Below are 16,262 nucleotides of genomic sequence, written 5' to 3'. Positions count from 1 at the left end.
AATTTGTAGGTATACTATTGTATGAAAGGGCGCCAAATTTTATTTTGCCCGGGGCGCTCAAAACCCTAGAACCGGCCCTGCATCCAACCGCAACTCATTTACAAGAGCTGAATCGGCTCTCAAGTCAATTCAACGATCCACCCATTTTCTCATCCAACACTTCTATTTTTTTCACGCTTTTTTATTCTCGTTTTTGCACACTCATACACGCAATTATAAAAGTTAGTGCCTGACGCGAATCCATTTTGAAGAATGAAAAGATATATACGAGCGATTAAGTCACGCAGTGGGCTGTGTGTTAACTCTCTAGTCAACACGAAATTATTTTAGTCTCTAGACTAAAGTCCCCAGCGAGTCTCCCATTCCGATCTCGAGACCACAAATTATATCACCTGGATAACACCTTGAGACTAATCTCGAGTTTTTATCTCCAGTGGACAGTTAGCTTAACCCGCCTGGACTAAATATAACCATAAAAACTTAAAAAACTGCGAAGTCACAAATTTATTGTCATTGTCAAATAAGTAAATAATGATATCAAAATGCTAAAGTAAAAAATTGCCAACAAAGGTTTATGCCGTACGTAAATTAATAACCTTTTATAAATTCAGTATGAAGTTACCATTTCATAGTTTCATCGGTCCAGTGTTAAGAAAAAACCAGAAATCCATACGCACCATTTGTTCGCACCCTACATTATCATTTTCTCCATTTTATGTATTAATTTTAGGACTGCTTGGAGTGGTAAGTACTTAAATATTTCTAATATATTTCATTTCTTAATCATTTTTTTATTCTATTTATTCGCATCAACCACTCGGGTATTGCAGTAGATTTATAATACAAAATAGAGAAAAAAAGATACATTTTTAAGAGATATGACTGACAAAAATATGGTACAGTTTTAAAATAATGAATCATAATTTGTTATACAGTTTACAACGATTTAAAAAGGAACTTCGTTGAATTTTGTAACCAGTCAGGCTGTTAGAAATCTTGAGTATCGCCTTCACTGAACTGTACTCTGAACATTTTATTATATTATTAGACCAGGACTAATCTGTAAAAAACGTGTATTTTTGGATGTGAGAGATGGCATTCGGATTTTTGCAGATAACGTTAGGTGACACCTTCAGTAATAATAATTGACTTATGCTCCTTCTCAAATATGCCCGGAACATTAATAAAAAAATTAAAATATTTAAAAATTTCGAAAAACATCGATTTCTTTGCTTATAACTTTAAAATGGTTCGTTTTGGAACAAAGTCGTACAGAAATAAAATAAAGATAATTGAATTTTGTATGATATACGACTGGTCAAAAATGTCTTAAGATATTACCTTTTCTGCAATATAGCAATAAATAAAAAATAAGGGGGCAAAATACGCCTGTTGTTATTCAGTGTTTCTAAACCACTTTGGTGGCATTTAGAACCTTAGTAATTCGCTTAGAAAATTCTTATAACTTACTTAAATGGTCTACCAAATTTAATTAAAATCGACCTAATAGATTTTGCATAATAAATTTGCAATATAAATGTTTTTAAAAAAGTTCAAATTTTTTAAAATCTTTCTGAACAAAAAGTAGGCCATTTAGAAGTTGGATAATTTTTTACGTACATATAAAGAGGTGCTCTACCTATCTAATACACTTTACAGAATTAAAATCGGATTATTTAAGGGGCATCAGCAATGTTCTAAAATTATAAACAATTTTTTGGCTTATAAACAAATAGCTTTGTTTAATAATAAAAAAATTACTTTTTAGCAATGCAAATAATTAAAACCGGTATAATTTGATTTAAACTTTCAAATGCTGTCAGCAAAATTGCTATTTTATTTTTTATTCAAAAGTTATACTCGTTCAAAAATTGCAATTTTTAGATTTTTTGAATGTTTCACCGCGTTTATCTCGAAAACTATGCATCCTACGAAAAAACTTGTAAGAACATTTTTTGCTTAGAATTACTCAAGAAATACAAAAAAAAATGTTTTATTTTGCGAAAAATCGATGTTATGTAATTCCTCAAGTTCTTTGTTATAACAATCTTATCGACATCCGGATCAACTGTCACTCAAAAAATTCGTGTTCTACTGGTCAAAATACATAAAAAAAACTTGGTAAGTCCATCTAAATAAAGGAGCCCATAGCACCCCCTACTGGACACAGCACTAATTTGTTTATAAGCCAAAAAATTGTTTATAACTTTAAAACATTGCTGAGGCTGCTTAAATAATCTGATTTCAATTCTGTAAAGTGCATTAGATAGGTGGAGTGCTTCTTTATATGTAAAACAATTGACAAATCTTTGTATGTTCTAGTTTTTGTTGTGCAAGATTTTAAAAAATTTTAATTTTTTAAAAAAAGTTTAGATTGCAAAATTATTATGCAAAATTTAGTAAGTAAATTTTGATGAAATTTGGTGGACGGTTTTAGCACATTACAGAAATTTTCTAAGCGAATTAGGAAGGTTCCAAGTGTAACCTAAGTGATGGAAAAACATTGAATAGGGACAGGCTTGTTTTGCCCCCTTATTTTATATTTATTGCTATTTTGCAGCGAGGGTGTTAAATTAAGACATTTTTAACCAATCGTATTTGATAGAAAATTTAATTATCTTTGTTTTATTCCTATACGACTTTGTTCCAAAATGAATCGTTTTAAAGTTATAAGCAAAGAAAGTAGAAAAAAAACGAAATTTTAAAATATTTTTTTTTTTTATTAATGTTCCGGGCATAAGTCAATTATTATTAACGAAGTTATCACCTAACTTTATCCGCAAAAATCCGAATGCCACCTCTCACATCCACCTAAAAACAGATCCTTCCTGGTCTATATGGTTAACTGTGAGAGGTGTTTGGCATCTTTGGCACATTGGTGGTGGTTCTTTGGAGATTATGTAGCAGTGGGTAAGTCGTGTGTGTGTCCAAGCCGGAGTCTGCTGATAATTACCTGGTGTTTTCTTTTTGGTGGCACAGGAAGATTTTTTAAAGATACGTCTGGTTTAATGGTTTTAAAATTTGTGTTTATTTGATCCCATATTTCTTGCCAGATTTTGTTGGCATGAGTCTTGAATAAAGGTTTAGTATCTGAGATTGGTATGCCTGCTGTAGTCGGAATGTTTACATTGTTTATCGCTTCAAACGCTGTTTTGTCCGCTAACTCATTATCAAGTATTCCTACATCAGATGAGACCCACAAAAATGAGATGGTTTTCCCAGAAAATTGGAGCTGATGCAACGCGTCTTTAATTAGAAACAGATTCATGTGGGTAAGATAAACACGTTTGGTGGCCTGGTCAGGGCCGCCGAGAGGGATGAGCGGGCCCCGGTAAGAAGTGAAAAGGGGGCCTCCGGCAAAAAGTGAATAGCGAAAAAAATTGTTTAAGTTTTATAGAAATAAAATTATCAATAATAAATAATAAGAAACATTTCAAACATAAGTTTTATTAAATTCTGATTATAGTTTTATATGTAGTGAAAATATTTACAATATCGGTACCTACTTTCCGAGGTTTTTGATTGGCAAAGATGTCTATAATTTTCTATAAATCGCAGGATTTTACCAAATCATTCTCAATTCACAAAGTTGCTAGGCCAGTTACCCGATCCTGTTTCATTGTAGATATTATAGTATTTGTATGCGAGAAAGAAAACTAAAGGATCTTTTCCCTTTTGCGACTACCACCGGTAATGTGCAAAATATTCTTGACGATATAACGACGTTAGGAAATATTGATTCCAATTTGGGATGTTTAATTTTATTAAGAAAATCTATTGGAGAAAGTTAAGATTCACAAATATTCTCCTTGTACATCTCTATCGTCTCCATAGAGATTCTTAAGACTCTATCGTCTTTTTTATAAAACTCGCTTTATTTTTTATTTCTATCTCTTTTCTTGTCTTAATATTGGCGTTATCTTCATCAGAATGTCCATAAAATGATAAATAGCGAATAAATTTCAATTGGCGCATTAAATCTTCTAGTTAAGTTGCTTATGATACAATCTATGACAATATTAAATATTTCACAGCGAAATATTGCGTCGGGCTCAAAATTATCAGTCGCCTCAATAATAGGCCCTATATTTCAAAATAGAGGTAAAGATAATATTAAATATAGTTGAGTATTAACAAAATGCATTATGCACATAAAGTGAGGAGCAAAAAAAACAGGAAAAATTACGTCTTTGGTCTGGTCGACGCCGGGCCCCGGTAAAATGTATCGGCTGTACCCCAGTCTCGGCGGGCCTGGTGGAGGGGTACAGTGGATGCGGCGAAGACTCACCCCGAGTTGTAAACCCCGTCAAGAAGAAGATATTTCGCCCCTTTTTGTGTAGGAGCATTACTAGATTCCCGTTTTAGTCTTAATTAATATTCTTTTAATTTGACCATCTCTAGCACACACCCATTTTCAGATCTTGAGTGTTTTCGATATAGTGAGAATAATAAAATGTGGATCAGTATTACCAGGACCACTTTTGAAAGAACGATTAAAGAGCGGAACTCTAGTCCCATCAGAAGTCGAAAGAGATCTTAAATTAATTTGCTTGGTGCTATCAACGGAATACTACCTCTTCCTGTTAATAGGATTAATCACAGTAAGTATAATCTCTTTTTTTAGCAGCAAAATGTATTATTTTTCAAATGATAAAACGGTTGCTGGTGTGAGCACATATTCATGTATGTTAGGGCAAGAAAGGTCCTCTACTCACAATCCTTTAAATTGGTTTTTAATATAAAAAAATAGAATTAAAATAGTCGGAATATTATTTTTTCTTGAAAATCCATAGACATGTTTAGAAAAAAGAAAGAGATTTTTGGTAAATACGTCATGATTGAAAGTTGTTTTGATTGGTTGGAAAATTAATTCTGGTGGGGAACGATTTGGAAGGATGAGAATGAATGAGGAGAGAGAGTCAGTCTGTTTTGTTGGATCGAAAGGAAGAGTCCAGTTTTGAGGGTAGTGTGCAAAGAAAAGTAAAACGCCGGTTGGTTTTTGGAAAAGTGACAAGCATCATATCGTGGAACGAGTAATAGGCCAAGTCGAGAGATGATATAACTCCTTGAGTCGAAAGTATCCAGTGTTTGTTTTAAGTGTTTCAAAAAGTTGGAATACTGCATCAGGAGAAAGCCGGAACGAGTACTGTACGAGGCATACTGAGGAAAGGGAGAACGAGTTTGCAGAGGAGCAGAGACATTATTGGAAAACGTGGATGAGTTTCTTTGGATCGCAACACCAGCAAAGAAGGAAACGTGTTTTGTGTGAAGACATTGTCGAATCATCAGCAAAGGTCACTTTTATTTTTTGTTAAGACATGAATGTTATGTATGGTTTTGCGTATTAAATACCACAGTGCATATTGAACTACACATTTCACTATTACAAAATCATCAAACCTCAATCAATGTTGTTACTTATACATCATTATAGTTGGTTTTTTTATATACAATAATATTGATAAAATAAATTTTTTTATATAAAAAAATTTTGAACAGGTAGAACATCCTGTATAGCAGAGGTATAGAGATTCATAGTTAATTATTAAAAAAAAACAAATTTGGAGACAAAAAGACATAAGATTCCTATTTTCATAATTGTTAGATAAAATAAAGATAGAAGAATAAATAAAATTTGCAATATTAAACATTTATTTCCGTTTGATAAAATAAACGACTTTTATCATTTCTAATTGAAATTCATATGTGTATTATTTTATTCTCTATTATCTATCCCTATTAGGAAGCCAATGAGAAATATTTTGAAGCCACGAAAGTAAGTATTGATAGCATAATTTAGCCCTGAGATTTACAATTTATTTATGTTTGATTAAAATATAGTAGTCCAGTGGATGTCACATTATAACTGATATCTGTTGGTCCCCCTATTTTTATTGTAACTTAAAAAAAACATTGAAATATTGGGGTTTTGAATCAGTTCTTTCATTTCAAGATGACATCGCTTAATGTAATAAAACCAATTTAAAGGATTGTGAGTAGAGGACCTTTCTTTCCCTAACATACCGTAAAATGGGGTGAATAGGAACGGTTTTCAACTTTCAACTGAAAAAAATGTCACTAACACATATTGCAAACATAAAACTTATGCATTGTTATTTGGGTCTTACCTTCCTCTTTTGATATTTAGATGTTAATAAATTAAAAAGTTAATATTTTAATCACAAAAAATCAAAACCTGGTGTTCCTATTCACCCCACCAAGAGGGGTGAATGGGAACACCTGTATTAAAAACTATTGTGTTCCTATTCGTACATTTGTAGGGTCAATAGAAACAGGTAAAAAGTGTCTAAGGTGTAAAATAACATACACAAATAAATATATAGTTTGTATTGTTGGAAAAATATATTGCTGAAATGAAAAATATTTTTTAAACTAATTTGGCAATTGCCAATTTCTTTAATAGAGAGATTTTAGACCCTCTACTTTTTGACGTACGTTAAACGTTATATTTGTCATGCGCACTGAGTGATAAATAAGGGATAACGTGTTTGCCTAAAATAGTATTTGAAACCCTTCATACGCACACAGGTTAACGTTAATTTTGACATTTGGCAAACGTAACCTACAAAACGGCAGTTGTGTGCTATAACTTATTTTATTGAATTATTTGCCGTAATGGAAGAAAATGTATTAAGACGTTCACCAAAGACAATTTACTACTTTAGGAACACAAAACATCCATTCTAAGTTTAACAAGACAATTCAATCAAGTGTCAGATTTCTCAAGAAACGGTGTAATTTAGAATTATTCTATCAGGGTTGCCAAGCAGATTATATTCAATTATATATGTTTATTACCTGATACGTTTTTAAGAAAAACAAATTTTAATTACAATTTTATACATCGTTACTATATTTTTTATTCTAGTTGTCTTTGGTTCAGCTGATAACCTTTTTTTCGTTTTTATGATTTAGATATATGACATCTGGCAATCTTACAAATACGTAATCCCTTAATAACGTGAACCTTATTTCTACCTAAATAAGGGGATACCTTATCCGCTAATAAAGTAATACGTTATTTTTCAGTTAATGCGGATGAGCAGAATAGCGTATAACGTTGCTGAAATAAGGGGCTTAAAAACTCTCTAATAGTATAGGAAACTTGTCTTTAGCTATTGTGGATTTATTCCTGCCTGATCCTGTTTTTCATTCCTCAACTATTTTACGCCACATAATCTTCTTGGGTCTTGTTACGTCTAGACATACATTTAAACTTTTTGGCCAGCAGTTCTAATGTTTGCAGACAACCATATAAATATTTATTTCATATTTACGGAATCCACATTTGGTCCTTCAAGCCGGATGCTGATAATTAGTGCCCATAATAATTGGAAAAATTGTGTTCATTAATACCACGCGTGGTTGAGAACTTGAGAACCCTGGTAGAAGTTTGTTTTGAATTGGAGACGATAGCTAACCGCTAGAAACACTTTTTGCAAGGCATGGTTCTTTCTATTGGGACCGTGCAAGTTCGGCAAAGCGACCCCTATTTCTACGCTCTATACTAAAATTCGCACTTTTAATTATATTGGCCAATTATATTAGTCCTGGTTACTGAGTAATTGTCAAGGCCATAGTCCAAAAAAATAATAAGAAGAAAAAATAAGATTCAGGTTATGTTATGAAAACGTCAACAATTGTATGTAGTAAATAAAATTAGTTATTAAAATGCAGTAGTGCAAGCAAAATAAAATTAATTAAATTTACCTTTATATAATAATTGCATATCATATCAATATTGTGGAGCAATATATAATTTTTCTGCTTCACTGACAGAAGGTATGAAATATACGTCAATTTGACAATTTCAATTGACAATATGAATTATTTAAGATAGTTGCAATATTTCTCCGCGACTCGCGCAGGGTCGTTTCACGTTTCCCCTTCCAAGTACTTGCACACCGCGAATTCTCTTTGTGTGGATCAATATAATATGTAGCTATAATTTATTATTAGATGAGACATTGTTCCGTTTAGACTTACTCTATGGAGACATTAGATAAAAAAGTAATTTCTAATATGTGGGGTGAATGGCAACACGGTAAATATTAGGTTTGTTCTAGCATCAGTTTCAAACGGTTTGAAACCATCAGCGAATAGTGGACCAGCGCGAGTCGAGGGGTAGAACTGGTGACTGTATTATGTTCTTTCACTGACCAACTGTTTGCTGACTAGTTTGACTGTTTGCTAGAACAAACCTAATATGTTCCTATCCACCCCACATATCTCAAATTCATGACGTGAACAGTAATAGAATGTGTGTGTACTTTGTACGCACGTAAGAAGTTATACTTCTATTATATGATTATATGATTATAAACGAAATTAATATACTTTTTATTTATATTTTATTTAAATATTAAATTAATTTATACTTAATACTTCTCAACCATTTTTATTAAAACAGTGCCAAAAATTAAAATAATAAAAAAATAAAACACACACAAACACATTAAAAATGCCACAAATGATTTCTGAACATTAATTGTCGGAAAAATTTTTAACTAAATACGTATTTTCTGAAAATAAAATTATATAATAAATATACTTACAATCATAAAATGTATAAAAAAAAATAAAAAAATAAAAGTTTCTATTGGGATTCGAACCAACTTACCACGCGGCTGGTATTTGCGTTGTATTGGGATTCACCCGCATTAAAACTGCGCTACAGACACAGCTTGTCATTATGTGCGAAGATCGTCTAACTAAACAGATTAACCTTTTGACATTTTTAACTTATGTAAATCAAATTATTTTGATTTTGAATTGAAATGATTTAGAATTGAAAAAATACAACAAAACATAGGGTGAGAAGACAATATATTAGGTGAATATTAAGGTGTAAAATAAAAGTATTACATACTACTTATGTATTTTGGTAGGTTCAAGGTAGGTATCGGAGCCCGTATAACGACTAATAAATTTCGCAATCAATTGCGTCGTGCGAAGTGGCTATGTTCAAATATCATAACAAAATTTGATCAACTATTTATAAAACACTTACCAGTGAAAGATTATTTAGCTTTGAATAAGCGAGATCTGCGGCACTCATACTAGGCACAGTTTGATGAGCTTTCACATTGGCATGCAACAATCATCTCTTCTATGTAAATAAGTCCAAAAATATAATATGAAAACTATTTAAAAAGGCAGTATAACCATTAACTAACTTTTTGTTTGTTGTTTCTCTTCCTACAAATTTTAAAACGCAACAAGCATACATTATAACCAAACCATGCACAGTCCCACAGCTGTGCCACAGCTGCCATATTGGATAATTTTTGTCATGTCATTTGAACATCCAATCAGAACAAAGTTATAATGCGCATGCGCCCGGTCGCTAGGTTTTCCCATATAAAATTTCACCGTCATTACGCCCGTAAAGAAAAGAAGTATAACTTCAAAAAGTTAACAGATAAATCAAAATATCATCATGTTATATTGTTGTAAAGGTTAGAATAAACAAAAAACAATACTCTTCAATCTATATTGACAGACATTTTGTACTTACTGAGAAAGTTTTTAGGATGAGAAATATCCTCAAAATTAACGACTTTGTTTGCACGCCGAGAACATAGCTGCCGTGCTAAGCCCAAAGGCGGTAACTGATTTTTTATCGAAAATGACATTTTTGTATTTGTAGGTAGGTTTCATTATATTATAATGCTTCTACAACTCCAAAGACTTTGTAAATATATTCTAGAGACCCATTATAATAGTTCTACAACTCTAAGGACTTGGTAAAAATATTCTAAATACCTATAATCTACGTAGAAATACAACAATCTAATTTTCGATAAAAAATCAGTTACCGCCTTTGGGCTTAGCACGGCAGATAGGAACTAGTGACGCCAACAACACAAACCTAAATTTCCTAAAGCCATATCAAGTTAGCCAACTTGAAAAAAATTAAATAGCCCAACGAAAGTAATATGTTTAGGAATATTATTGTAATTGTTTAGTGAAGTTTTGTTCCTATTCACCCCATTTTACCGTAGGTACATATTATTTTTCATTTTTTAGGGAAATGCGATATTCTTTCTACCTTTCATGATACTTTACGCTGTAATCATAATATTGGAATGTTCCATTTTTGCGATGAAATCTTGTGTTGAAGGAATGGATTTCAAAAAGTCTGGTCTTCTGATGTCGATGTTTATGATGTACAATTGGACGTCGGTGTTTTGTACATTTTGCCGCCAAACGACAGGATGTGATGTATAGTACAGAAATCATAGAGATAATTGTATACGTGTATATCGTCAATAAAAATATATGGAAATATAAATAAAATAAAAATTTCATTTTTATTCAGTTGCAATGCGAAGGCAAAACAATCTTATCTCTCACTTAGAATACGGAGCGCAGTCTAGCACTCTGAATCGACGATTTTCGACTCTTATTGGAGTCTCATCGGAGAGACGTAGGCCTGCTGCTCCATACTCTAAGTGACCAACAACGAGAGTTTATCCCCCACACCGCAACTGACGTGAATGTATTGGGTAACTAGCGTCATCTGGCAATTGAAAGATGAAGTTTTCAATCCTAATAGCAATATTTAAAAATATTAAAATATTACTAAAAGATTTTTAAATTGAAAAGTTATTTATTGGTCCATTTCCTTGGTAATACCTCCATGGCTTCTAAAATTTGCAAGCCAGATGGATGCTGAAGCGAAGAAGACAAGAGGGAATTCAAAAACTTATAATTCACGACCCCGTCTGTTCAGCTGGTAAATTCCAACAGAAAATGGACCTAGTTACTCAAAGAAGTAACGACCAATATAAAAATAAAATAAAAATTCCATTTTTATTCAGTGTACTGAATAAATGGAAATATGAATGAAATGGAATTTTTATTTTATTTTTATATTGGTCGTTACTTCTTTGAGTAACTAGGTCCATTTTCTGTTGGAATTTACCAGCTGAACAGACGGGGTCGTGAATTGTAAGTTTTTGAATTCCCTCTTGTCTTCTTCGCTTCAGCATCCATCTGGCTTGCAAATTTTAGAAGCCATGGAGGTGTTACCAAGGAAATGGACCAACAAGTTTTCAATTTAAAAATCTTTTAGTAATATTTTAATATTTTTAAATATTGCTATTAGGATTGAAAACTTCATCTCCCTAAAAATATATGGTATGATATTGAAAATTATTTAAATATTTTGTCAATATTCCTCAAAACAAAATATCTACGCAATTTAAGAGACGGTTAGTTACAAACCACGATAAAATCTATGCAGAAATCCAGAGTCACAGGATGGATGGAACATAAAAAAACACATACGTAGTATAACTTTTATTTATTGTCAAGTAATATATATATATTTTTTTTAATTTTTTCTTGGTACTTTACAAAACAAATAGAGACGTAGAAGTACCTAATAATGGTATATTTTGTATTCAAAAAGTCAGTATTTTATAACTACAAAACAAATATCAAAAAAGTAGAAAAACATTCGTATAAAAATAAAAAAATAAACTAGAACAAACAAAAACAGTACATGAACTTACAAAATAGTAATAACAAACTTACTAAATACTATATACAACTTGGAAAGAATAGTAATAAGTAATAATTACTGATACTTTTATTTTCAGTAAAAATATTACTATAGTCGGTTCGCTAAACTCGGACACAACTGGCTAGTGATTTTAGTAAATAATTTTGCCAATTTGGTAAAATTGGCGAAAAAATAATTACGAAATAATTAATAATTACTAAATAGTTAGTAATTTTGCCAATTTTGGCAAAGTTGGCAAAAAACAAACAAATTACACACTAAAATCACTAGCCACTTGTGTCTGAGTTTAGCGAACCGACTATAACAGTTAATCTTTCAAGATCATACAAGCTATTCGCATAACAAATTCCCATTTGCTTGCCAAATTTAACAAACATACAAAAAATTGATGAAAAACGAATACCAAAGGAAATACTAAAATGGCAACCAGACGGCAAGAGGAAACGAGGTAGACCGAGAATAAGTTGGAGAAAAGGAAAAGACAGAGGCGGAAGAAAGGAACGAAAAAGAAGGTACCTATGGAACGGAAGTCGGAAAACGGCGGAACGTTATAAACGGTGGAACGTTATATAGTACAGTAGAACGTCGATAATCCGGACGTCAAAAATCCGGATTTGTATCTAGAAAAATATCTGATTCTTTTAAAATAAATTAAGAACTTAGCTGCGAAAAACGAACCTCTACCTCAGTTCAAAAATATTTTACACATTTTTTTAAAAGCCCAAAATGGTGTCTGATGTTTTTACTGTACAATGCTGCTATTATAAATTAATTACAATACAGTGTTTAAACATAAAAAAATGTTTTGATTAATTTCACCTCTAGACACTTTACTGTACAAGAGAAAACATAAAATTTTAAAACGATTGTTGTACTTTAATGTGTATACTGGCCTTTTTTTGAGGTAATTTCGATAATCCGGATGGGGTCCGGTCCCAATTAATCCGGATTATTGACGTTCTACTGTAGTTTAGTTTTAGTAAATAACGTAATAGCATTTTTCGTCCATGCAAAACCAATTTAGAACCAAAAATGGGCTCGGCAGAAAACAACAATATTCAACATTAATTGGAGACAAAAACGTTTGACCAAATCCACATTCTTAAATTACAGGAACTTACGATCTGAAAATTGGACAAGTAACATTCTTCATCGTAATATTCGAAGATGGTTTAGAAAATATATGTGATCAACACGTTTGAAATGTGGACATTTAAAAGACTGTTGAGGATTTCATGGGTAGATAGAGTCACGAATATACACTCACCGGCACGAAAAACGGGCACCCCAAAAAATGGGTCATTTTTGATGTCTCGTATCTCCTAAACCTGTTGTCCGATTTAAGTAATTTTTTTAATATGTTATAGCCTTATTCTTTAACAATATCGCTGTAATAATATTGTTGCCAAACAGGTAAATTTTCATTGTATACCAGGTGTACCAATCAATCTGGGTTTTTTCTCAATTTTCACAACACCCTGTGGAATATTCTAGCCTTTATAAAATATTGAAATTAAAACCCAACTATAGCCCCAGGTTTTCTTAACCTTCTGTTTTTTTATTTATTTGTTTGTGTTGGATAATAAAAAAGTTAGGGACATTAACAACTAGCCATGTTCTTTATCAATACAGGGTGTTTCTAAATAAGTGCGACAAACTTTAAGGGGTAATTCTGCATGAAAAATAATGACCGTTTACTTAATAAACCCGTCCGCAAATGCTTCGTTTTCGAGATACGGGAAGTTGAATTTTTTCTTACAAACTGACGATTTATTTATTGCTCTAGAACCGGTTGAGATATGCAAATGAAATTTGGTATACATACCAAATTATTACTAATACATACATATATACATATACGTTAATACATATTTTGACATACAATTAAAAATTTTATATTCACCATTGGCGTGCATGCGGGTAATATGACCGGGTAATATGACCCGTATGCACGCCAATGGTGAATATAAAATTTTTAAAAGATGAAGTTTTTCAATCCTAATAGCAACATTAATAATATTGAAAATATTAAAAATATTACTAAAAGATTTTTAAATTGAAAAACTTATTGGTACACTTCCTGGTGACACCTCCAAGGCTTCTACAATTTACAAGCCAAATGGATGCTGCAGTGAAGACAAAGGGAAGGAATTATACACTATGCAATTCACATCCCCCGTCTGCAGCTTGGTAAAGTTCCAACGGAAAATGCACCTAGTTACTCTACGGAGTAATACGACTATAAAATAAAAATGTATACCATTTTTTTTTGCAACTGAATAAAAATTGTATACATTTTTATTTTATTGTCGTATTACTCCGTAGAGTAACTAGTTGCATTTTCCGTTGGAACTTTACCAAACTGCAGACGGAAGATGTGAATTGCATAGTGTAGAATTCCTTCCCTTTGTCTTCACTGCAGCATCCATTTGGCTTGCAAATTGTAGAAGCCTTGGAGGTGTCACCAGGAAGTGTACCAATAAATTTTTCAATTTAAAAATCTTTTAGTAATATTTTTAATATTTTCAATATTATTAATGTTGCTATTAGGATTGAAAAACTTCATCTTTTAACTGCCAGATGACGCTAGTCACCTACCCTATTTGTTTCAGTTGCAATGTGTGGGAAAAGCTCTCGGTGCTGGTCAGTTAGGATATGGAGAACAAGCCTGCGCTCTCTCCGATGAGATTCCAATAAGAATCGAAAATCGCGATTCAGAGAGCTGGATTGCACTCCGTATTCTAATTGAAAAGTAAGATTGTTTTGCCTTCGCATTGCAACTGAATAAAAATGGTCTACATTTTTATTTTATAAAATTTTTAATTATATGTCAAAAAATGCGCAATATCTACCTCTTAAAACCTACCAAATCTCATTTGCATATCTCAACCGGTTCTAGAGCAATAAATAAATCGTCAGTTTGTAAGAAAAAATTCTACATCCCGTATCTCGAAAACGAAGCATTTGCGGACATAGGTTTATCAAGCAAACGGTCATTATTTTTTCATGCAGAATTACCCTTAAAGTTTGTCGCACTTATTTAGAAACACCCTGTATTGATAAAGAACATGGCTAGTTGTTAAAAAGTCCCTAACTTTTTTATTATCTAACATAAGCGAATGAATAAAAAAACAGAATGTTAAGAAAACCTGTGGCTATAGTTGGGTTTTAATTTCAATATTTTATAAAGGCTAGAATATTCCACAGGATGTTGTGAAAAATGAGAAAAAACCCAGTTTGATTGCTACACCCGGTATACAATGAAAATTTACCTATCTAGCATCAATATTATTACAGCGATATTGTTAAAGAATAAAGCTATAACATGTTGAAAAAATTACTTAAATCGGACAACAGGTTTAGGAGATACGAGAAATCAAAAATTACCCATTTTTTGGGGTGCCCGTTTCTTGTGCCGGTGAGTGTAGAAGTTTTAAGGAGAATGGGCACAGAGAGATAAAAAAACGAAATTGCAATATCTCGAACATGTGATGAGAGGCGAAAGATACAACATCTTCAGACTCATAATCCAAGGAAAAATAGAGGGTAGGAGAAGGGTAGGAAGGAGACGAGTTTCCTGGTTGAAGAATCTGAGTGAATGGTTTGGTTGCAGCTCAAGGCAATTGTTCAGAGCAGCTGCCTCAGGTCAGAATAGCCATGATGATTGCCAACCTTCGTCGCGGAGATGGCAGTTAAGGAAGAAGAATGTAGAAGAAATAATGAATTACGGGTAACAGGGATACTATGCAATACTACGTATGACTCAATCATGTATATGAATAAATCAAAAGTAATGATTTTGAACAACATGGCAGTTTCAATGATCATGTACTACAAAACTTCTTTCAAAACATTGTACCGAAAGTAAATTATCTAGTGGAACGTAGCCTTAGAAAAAGTCGTACGATACGCGATATACAAAATCCTAACCGAGCTGGTAGCAGCAACAGAACGAATGGGTTTACATATAAATAAAAATAATACCATTTAATTTTTCATAAAATATCAACTCATTAGGCAGCAAAGGAATAAGGGCGAACGTGAAATAGAACTTGGAATGTCACAGCTACGATATATTGCACAATGGACCGCAAAAACTGTACAAACAAAGACAAATTTGTAGTATTGTAGCTATTTTTCTTCTTACATTCTACATCTTCGCATATGTGTAGCGTTTATAAATGGTGATGTCAATGCAGTGATCTTATTGAACTTTTGATTGTCATTATTGAACTTTTTTGTCAGTTAGAAATGTTTTCTGTTAAGAGGAAACAGTAGCGATCAACAGGTAACGAAAACGCGTTCCAAGATTGCGGCTGTAATTTTGAATATTTTTTCGAGATATTTGGCACACGTATTCGTAATATAATAAAGAATGGCGGTACAGAGCCCAATTTGAAAAATATATTAATATGTGGAAATTACTCTGTAATTAAATACAATATTAAAAAACGAGCCTGTACCGCCATTAAGAAGAACAAAAAAATACACTTTCTTCAAATAAATTTTTTATCGGATGCCTAGATTTTGTGTCATTTTGGAACTACTAATGAAATAAAAAATTTTAGTATGTAGTTCCAAAATGACACAAAATCTAGGCATCGGATAAAAAAGTTTATTTGAAGAAAGTGTATTTTTTTGTTCTTCTTAATGGCGGTACAGGCTCGTTTTTTTAATATTGTATTTAATTACAGAGTAATTTCCACATATT

The 16,262-nt window shown here is 32.2% G+C and overlaps 1 protein-coding gene across 1 annotated transcript; it reads left to right on the top strand.

The window, feature by feature from the left end:
* The first annotated feature begins 366 nt into the window (after positions 1-366).
* Positions 367-10,326, top strand: LOC126884650 (uncharacterized). The gene is made up of 3 exons (XM_050650717.1): positions 367-744; positions 4,419-4,601; positions 10,051-10,326. The coding sequence occupies exons 1-3, from the start codon at positions 613-615 to the stop codon at positions 10,249-10,251; spliced, it is 516 nt and encodes a 171-aa protein (XP_050506674.1). The 5' UTR covers positions 367-612; the 3' UTR covers positions 10,252-10,326.
* Positions 10,327-16,262: the final 5,936 nt, after the last annotated feature.

This window comes from Diabrotica virgifera, chromosome 5 (genome assembly GCF_917563875.1).
Source record: "Diabrotica virgifera virgifera chromosome 5, PGI_DIABVI_V3a".
NCBI classification, from domain to species: Eukaryota; Metazoa; Arthropoda; class Insecta; order Coleoptera; family Chrysomelidae; genus Diabrotica; species Diabrotica virgifera.
The sequence above is the reverse complement of the archived record's forward strand: the minus strand, read 5'-3'. Positions and strand labels throughout refer to the sequence as shown.

Excerpts from the sequence above, each read along its gene's own strand:
- LOC126884650 (XM_050650717.1), top strand. The coding sequence starts at position 613 with ATGAAGTTACCATTTCATAGTTTCATCGGTCCAGTGTTAAGAAAAAAC. Across the intron at positions 745-4,418 it reads TTTTAGGACTGCTTGGAGTG|ATCTTGAGTGTTTTCGATAT; the intron begins GTAAGTACTTAA and ends ACCCATTTTCAG. Across the intron at positions 4,602-10,050 it reads TGTTAATAGGATTAATCACA|GGAAATGCGATATTCTTTCT; the intron begins GTAAGTATAATC and ends TTCATTTTTTAG.